The following is an 8,396-nucleotide window of genomic DNA, read 5'->3' as shown; positions in this document are numbered from 1 at the left end:
ATTCCCTCTATCCAAGGATAACTCCCAGACAAAAGCTGCCAGGAGTGACAAGTCTGGATGGCCTTGGCTTCCTGAGGGCTGGCACTCATCTACCTCTGAAACACTGGGGCTCTGTGCTTTCCTTCCTCATGAAAAGAACTCTTCTTCCTGTCCAGGTGCCCATGGCCAAAATGGAGATTCCACCTCCAAAATGCCCTATATCCAAGGATAGCTCCTAGATGAAAGGTGCCAGGAAAGACAGGCCTGGCTTGGCTTAAGGGTGCCCACCTCTCATCTTCTTCCAGAGCACTTGGACTTTGCACTTTTCTTTCCTACAGGAAAAAAACAGCCATCTTGATCCTGTTGCCCATGGCTAAAACTGGGATTGCACCTCCAAAACTCTGTACATCCAAGGATTGCTCCCAAGTGAAAGCTGCCAGGACAGAAAGGTCTGGCTGCCCATGGCCTCCTGGGGGCTGCCTCTCATCTGCTTTCCAAACACTGGGGTTTGGTGCTTTCTTTCCAATGAAAAAGAACTGTCCTTCTTCTCCAGGTGTCCATGCTCAAAATTCAGATTCCTCCTCCCAAATTCCATATATCCAAAAAGTCCTCCCTGACAACAGCGGCCAGGACAAACAGGTCTGGCTGGCTTGGACCCCAGGAGCCACCTCTCTCCTCTTCTGCTTTTGAAACACTTGGGCTCTGTGCATTCCTTCCTATAGAAATGAACCATCCTTCTTGTCTACACAGAAATGGCTGAAAATGGGGTTCCACCACACAAATTCCCTATATCCAAGGGTTCCTTTCAGACAAAAGCAACTAAGAAAAAGAGGTCTGTCCAGCCTAGGCCTCTGATAACCACCTTTCATCTGCCCCTCAAACACCGGTGTTCCGTGATTTCCTTCCTATGGAGAAGAACCGTCCTTCTCCTCCTGGTGTCCATGTCTGAAATTATGATTCCACCTCTAAAATTCTGTATATCCCAGAGCTGCTCCCAGGCAAAATCTGCCAGAACTGTCAAGTCTGGCTGGCCATGGCCTCTGGTGACTGCCCCTGCAACACTGGGGCTGGGTTCTTTTCTTCCCAAGGAGATCCCTGGGACACTGTGGGGACCTCATGAAACCAAGGGGATCATTGTGGCACCACTGGAGCCCATGGAACCAAGGGGCCATGGTGACACAGTGGGGCTTTATGGAACCCAGAGACTATTATGACTCTGTGGGGCCTGATGGAACCATGGAGACCATTAGGGTCCTTCAGGGCCTCGTGTTACCACGGGGATATTATGATACCTCAGGGCCTCATGGAAGCAAGGGACCTTTGGGACACTGTGGGGCCCCATGGAACCAGGGGAACATGAAGCAGGTCTGGCTGGCTTGGCCTCCCAGGGGCCACCTGACAGGTCTGGCTGATCTTGGGATGTCAAGGACTGCCTCTCATCAGCTCCTGCAACACTGGGGCTCCTGCTTTCCATGCTACAAAAAAGAACCATCCCTCTTTTTATATGCCCATTGCCAAAACTGATACTTTCCCTAAAAAATTTTCCCATATGCAAGGTGGTCACCTCTCATCTGCCCCTGAAACAATGGGGCTCTGTTCCTTCGTTCCTTTGGAAAACAACTGGCCTTCTGGCCAAGGGACCATGGCCAAAATTAAATTTTAGCCTCTCAATTTCCATATATGCAAGGATGGCTCCCAGACAAAAGTAGCCAGGACAGACAGGTCAGGCTGGCCCTGTCCTCTGGTGATTTTCTTTGACCATGAGCTGAATATTTTCATTTGGAAACACCTTGGAGAGGGCTCAGAGATCTCCCAAGGAGAGGTTCTGAAACCTTGGGCACATGAGCACTACATATGGACAAAGGAGCTCTGTGCTCTGTGCTGTTTTGGTGGTTTTGCATCATGGAAGTAATGTCCTAAGAGAAGCTGCTAGCAGTTTCAGCTCTGTCTGACAAAAAACCAATCAGTAATTAGCTTTGAGAATTGACAGTCTGTTAAACCACTGAGGAAACTGTACACACCTCTGTGAAGACACATGTTAAAGATGAGAAAGCCTGGGAGGGTCTCTTTCCCTTCTGGCCAGCAAAGACGTAACAAGGCTGGCCCAGCCCCCGTCTCAGCCAGGCCGGGCCGGGCGGCTCCTGCCGTGGGGCCGGGCCCCTTCCCAGGGAGCCCCCCAGGCCCCATCGGCTGCCGGGCAGGGCAGGGGAGGCCGCGGGGCCGAGGCCGGGCCGGGCCATGGCTGCGGTTGCCAACACCTGGGCGCTACCGAGCCCTGCCCCGCCGCCAGCCCGGGCCCAGCCAGGATCCGCTGGGCCCCAGGAGCAGCCCCAGGCCGGGCCGGCTCGGCCAAGATTCTGCCACCCTTGGGGTTCACCCGCAAGCCCCGGGCAGGGGGAGGAGAAGCCATGGGCCCCGGCCGTGCTGCTGCTGTGTTCTGGCCTGGCTGCTGAGATCCTGGCCCTGCCCCAGCGCGGCCCATCCTGACACAGCCCCAGCGCAGCCGCTGCAGAAACCTCCATCGTAAAACAGCTCCGGCTGCAAGGACCCAGCCCGGCCGGGGTCACGGAACCATCTGCAGGCCCCGGGAGAGATATTAACTCTTTCAGTGCTTATATCCTCCCTCGAGGGAGAGAAAAGGACAAAGTGCAGGCACATAGAGGAGGAACTGAGATCTGTGAGGAGGAAGTTGCGTCCCAGATGGGAGGGATGAGTAGATGTCCTTGATCTTGAGGATGAAATCCTCTTGTAAAGCTATGGAGAAGGATGTAATTGATACATCAGGCTCTCTTTTGCCCTATATTTCATTAAAAATATGGGGAGATGACTTGTTCAGCAAAGGCCTCCATGCTAAAGGAAGCAAATGTTGAAGTAGCTGTGATCCCATGAGAAGTTTGAACATTGAAACCGGCAAGACTGATGAGACCTGTTGCCCTCAGGGAGAGAAGAAGACCTCTGTTGTCAGAGATGGAGATGATTTCAAGAATGGATGAAGAGAAGTTTTGCTTTTAAACAACTCATTTTTAAACTAATGCTCCATAAGCTGACATGGCCCATAAACACAGCTGTGGGAAAGCTGTGAAAAAATAGGAGGGACTTCATGTAATTCTGGGTGGCTGCTATTCCTGGAAATTGAGAGCCATGAGAGAATTGTTTTCTTATGGAGACGTCTCCAGAGCCTGAAAGAGAGACTCCTCTCCCTAAGTGAACTGAAGAAAGACTATTCTAGAGGTGGCAAACAAACTGAAAACTTTATGTTTTGTCTCCTTAAATTGTCCCTAAGGAAAAAAGGTTGTAGGGAGACAAGTGTTTTGAAAGCTTTTTTCTGATTCTGAATTCTCTATCTTTCAGTTACTATTAATAAACTTATCTTTATACTCTTCTGAAGTTTTGAGCCTACTTTGCCTTTCTCTTAATCCTATCTCCCAGCAGGAAATGAGTAAGAATATTCTAGTGAGTTCACTGGAAATTACCCAACACTGAACTCACCAAACTAATTAATCCATTCTCCAAGAAATCTCAAAATGGTGAACCAAAACCGCTACAGAAATCTTCCTGATGAACTGCCCAGAGCAGAGGGAAATCAAGACAGAGCCATGGTCTGTCAGTACTTGCTTGATCCTAACGAGCCCTGTGGTGCATTTGGAGCTGAGGCCTTGAACCTCAGGGCCTGAGAGGAGATTGCACAAATCTTTCCAGAAGTCAAAATCAGAAGAAAACCCCAAAGTGTCTCGAGGCATTAATAGGTCCCACTGAGGTCCATCCCCAACACAGGCTCCTCATGGACTCCTTGGAGGAGAGAATGGGAGGCCAGGATGGCACAATAAACCTCTCATAGACTCAGTGTGGAAAGGAAAATCCAAAGTACCTAAAACACCTTGACTACCTCAAAGTATTAACGAGCCCAACAGAGTGTCAGTACAAAGCTCTCAAGGGGCTAATTAAAGCAGATAATTGGAGGCTGTGACTGCACAATCTTTCTCGTGAAGTCTGTATCAAAAGGGAAACAAAAAGTAGCCTAAAAAACTGAAGTACCCTGAAGTATTAATTGAGTCCCATTGAAGGTTGCTATTGACAAAGCCTCTCCAGGGACTAATTACAGCAGATAATTGGAGGCCATGATTGCACAAACCTCTCACAGACTCCAAGGCAAAAGCCAAACCCAAAGTCCTTTGAAAAACCTGCAGTCCCTGGGAGCATTCAGGAGCCCCCAGGGCCATTGCTGAGCAAGGCTCCCCAGGGACTCCTTCCAGCAGATCCTTGAGGCCACTGGGATGTGGGCTAGGGGGGCATGCTGAGGGCAGGACAAGGGGCTGACAGTGCCCAGCCTGGCTGGGGCTGTGCCAGGAGGCCCCAGGGCCTCAGGACAAGGTGTCTCCTCCCAGCCCTTGCTGGCACAGACCCTGCTGCTGTGCCCCAGGGCACCAAGACTTGGCTTCTCTTTGTCCCCACCTGTCATCAGTGCCTCCAGTTCTCTGCTCTGCCTGGGGCCTGGGGACACTTTCTCAGTCGTGTCCCTCAGTGGGAGCCATAAGTGTGCTCTGCTGCACACTTTTAATGGCTCCCACTGAGGGACACGACTGAGAAAGTGTCCCTCAGTGGGAAAGTGAGAAAGAAACTTTGGAGTTGGATTCTGCCTTGGTGTTCTGGAGAGGTTTCTACAGCTGCCTCTCAGGGACTGATGTTCAGGGCCTGAGCACAAAGCCCCAGAGGGTCATTAAAGTCCTGGTGCTGTGTCTGTGCTGCTGAGCTGGGCTGGGCTCCTGGCGCAGAGGCAGCTCCTGGTAAGCAAGAAGAGCTTCAAAAGCACATTTCTCTTGATGAGCAGCTCTTGTGGCAGCCCAGCAGGGCTGGGGCACTGCCTGCAGCCAGCCCGGGCACAGCACAGAGGCACAGAGGGGTTAAACTCAGCCTGGGCTGGGAGCACAGAGCAGAGCTCACTCAGGGCTCACTAGAGCAGAAATCATCCCAGGTTTCAAACAGTCATTCCCTGGCTGTGGAAGAGAAGCTGCAGTTCCTGCAGGGATCTCCTGGAGCTGGCACATCCCACAGCTTTTAGGAGCTTTCAGGAGCACTCTCAGAGCTGCTGCAGGGCAGGGATGTGGCCCCAGGGCAGGGCTGGCTTTCCCTGCTGCCCCAGCCGAGGCACAGCCCAGGGCAGCTCCTGTTGCCAGGCTCTGCTGCAGGGCTGAGCAGCCGCGGGTGCAGCCAGGGGTGCCCAGGGCTGTCCTGCAGAGCAGGCTCCTGCAGCCCAGGGCGCTGTGCTGGGGCAGGGACTCTGCTGCCTGCCAGGGACAGCTCTCAGCCGGCCCGGGGAGCTGCTCCCAGCACTGGGGAGAAGCTGTGGGGGGAAGGAGCCACCCTGAGCAGGGCAGGTGCTGCTGCTGAGAGGGGCTGGGTGGGGCAGGGCTGCTCCCAGCTCCAGAGCAGCCTGGGCACAGCTCCGGAGGACACTTCCCAAAGAAGGTAAGCCTGGCATTGCTGGAAAGATCAGAAGCTTTCTTGAGGCTGTTTTCAATTTCCTGCTTGGAGAAGGATAGGAAAGCTGGGGTGATGACAAAAATATTTTTTACTTTTGATACATTTTCACATATTCATACCTCTATAAATTACTATTATATAGTTATAAAACTATAATCCTTACGTAACTCTATTGAACTCTTTATTAACTCTATTAAACGACTATTATGTACTTCTTTAACTATAATCCGTAATTAACTCTGGTACATTTCCTAACCTTTCTCCTAGAATTTAGAACAATAAGCTGACTGTATAAATACATTCCTGATACCATATAGTCTTATTATCAGGAAGAGGACCTACTAGAAGAACATTTTGGTTTTTGACCAGAATGTGAGCAGTCACAACAAAAAGTGATGGCAAAGAAGCCCTTGGACCAGCTCCTATGAGTTGAGCAACTGTGTGTAACTGGGGAAACAGAATCTCCTATTGGATGTTTCTGTTAAACATCCTAATTAATCCACCTTAATGAATTGTTGAAATCAGTTGTGCCCAATCCCCACTTGGACACCTGGAATCTTCCAATAAATGTCTGTTTTTTTCCTTTACTGTTCTAAACACCTTTGCAAGAGTTTTTTTCTCTTCTGATTAGAGACAACAGGGGAATGAGACAAGCAGAGCAGGAATTGTAATCCCAGAATCACAAAATATTCTGAGTTGAAAGGGACACACAGGATCACCAAAGGAATGTTTGAACATTTACAGAGACTCCAGAACTGTAACTTTGGGTGGTCAGTCTCTCTGCTGGGAGCCTCCCAAAGGGCCCTCAGCCACTCCTCAGCCCTGGACAGCAGCAGCATCACCTCTGCAGGGCCCAGCAGGGCTCTCCTGAGCTGCCCTTGCCCACCTGCACACAGAGCCTGCCCCAGCCAGGGCCCTGCACACAGGCAGGTTTCTGTAGGGCCGGGGCCAGGGCACACAGGGTGGGATGGGCTCTGTGAGCGCTGGCAGGGACAAGGCTCCCCTCAGGAGGGAATGTCCAGGCCCAGGAAGATGCTCAGGCAAGGAGAGGGGGCTGAGCAGAGCAGTGCTGGGGCAGGAGGGCACTGTTGGTGTGTGGGAGATGCCGGGCACAGCTGGGCACGGGAACACTGTCCTGAGTGCCCGGCTGTCTCTGCCCTGCCCTCTCAGGCACAGCACCACAGCATCTCCTCTTGTTTCTGCCCTGCCCTGATATTGTCACTGTTATCTGCTGCTCTCAGGGAGGCTCTGGCATTTGCAGCAGCTGAGTCAGGCACTGCCCTTGGCATTCCTGCCAGGCAGGGCTGTCCATGGGAATGGGGTGTCCGAGCTTCCCTGGGACCTGTGGGGCTATGGGCAGTGCAGTCCATGGGAAAGGGAAATGAGCTGAGCCCCCTCCCTGAGATGCCATCATGGGCACAGCCGGGGATCTCCTTGCTGTTCTCTTCCAAATTCTGAGCTGCTCTCCTGGGTGTCCCCACGCACAGGCCTGGCTGATCCTGGCACACTCTGCCTGCACAGCTGGAGGTGAGGCAGGGGCCTGGGGGAAGGTTTTCCCAGAGCAGAAACAATGGTGGGTGAATCCCAGTGGAGCAGGTACAGGGGATGGCCCAGGACAGGCTCAGAGCACCCTCTCCTGACTTGTCACTGTCCTTTCTCCATGAACAGGTGCCCATGTGCAGCCCCAGCAAATGTCCAACAGCAGCTCCATCAGCCACTTCCTCCTGCTGGCATTGGCAGACACGCGGCAGCTGCAGCTCCTGCACTTCTGCCTCTTGCTGGGCATCTCCCTGGCTGCCCTCCTGGGCAACGGCCTCATCATCAGCGCCGTAGCCTGCGGCCACCACCTGCACACGCCCATGTTCTTCTTCCTGCTCAACCTGGCCCTCAGCGACCTGGGCTCCATCTGCACCACTGTCCCCAAAGCCATGCACAATTCCCTCTGGGACACCACCACCATCTCCTACACAGGATGTGCTGCTCAGCTCTTTTTCTTTCTGTTCTTCATCTCAGCAGAGTATTTCCTCCTGACCATCATGTGCTACGACCGCTACGTGTCCATCTGCAAACCCCTGCACTACGGGACCCTCCTGGGCAGCAGAGCTTGTGCCCACATGGCAGCAGCTGCCTGGGCCAGTGCCTTTCTCCATGCTCTGCTGCACACAGCCAATACATTTTCCCTGCCCCTGTGCCATGGCAATGTCCTGGGCCAGTTCTTTTGTGAAATCCCACACATCCTCAGGCTCTCCTGCTCCAAATCCTATCTCAGGGAACTTGGGCTTCTTGTGTTCACCATCTGTTTAGCATTTTGCTGTTTTGCATTCATTGTTTTCTCCTATGTGCAGATCTTCAGGGCTGTGCTGAGGATCCCCTCTGAGCAGGGACGGCACAAAGCCTTTTCCACCTGCCTCCCTCACCTGGCTGTGCTCTCCCTATTCCTCAGCACTGGTATATTTTCAGACTTGAAGCCCCCCTCCATGTCCTCCCCATCCCTGGATCTGGCCCTGTCAGTTCTGTACTCGGTGGTGCCTCCAGCCCTGAACCCCCTTATCTACAGCCTGAGGAACCAGGAGCTCAAGGCTGCAGTGATGAGACTGATGAATGGAGGGTTTCAGGGACATTAAACAGCTGGCCAATTTCTGCTAATCACTCGTAATAAAAGTAATTTTTGATACCTCTTGTTGGTTGAGTTGTGGTATTTTATTTCTTTGATTTTGGTTTATCATACCGTCGATGATTAAAAGTTATTGTTTGTTCCATATCCAATTTGTTTCTCTCCACCTTCCCTGTGGCCACAAACTGTGTCAATGAGGGGCTGTGCTCTCAGTGGCTTTAAATGAACTAAAGGATCTCCCAGGAAAGTTTTCTGCAGAGATGCCCTTTTGTTGCCTTCTCTGGAGCTGCAGCAGCAATGTCTGTGTGCAGAGCTGGGGCAG

General features: G+C 52.3%; 1 protein-coding gene across 1 annotated transcript; it reads left to right on the top strand.

Moving 5' to 3' along the window:
- Window positions 1–7,151: 7,151 nt before the first annotated feature.
- On the top strand, window positions 7,152–8,084 carry LOC135287587 (olfactory receptor 14J1-like). Its single transcript, XM_064400875.1, has one exon. It carries the CDS (start codon window positions 7,152–7,154, stop codon window positions 8,082–8,084), a length of 933 nt encoding a protein of 310 aa, XP_064256945.1.
- Window positions 8,085–8,396: the final 312 nt, after the last annotated feature.

This window comes from Passer domesticus, chromosome 30, assembly GCF_036417665.1.
Source record: "Passer domesticus isolate bPasDom1 chromosome 30, bPasDom1.hap1, whole genome shotgun sequence".
In the NCBI taxonomy this organism is placed as follows: domain Eukaryota; kingdom Metazoa; phylum Chordata; class Aves; order Passeriformes; family Passeridae; genus Passer; species Passer domesticus.
This window is presented reverse-complemented; position numbering and strand designations above follow the sequence as displayed.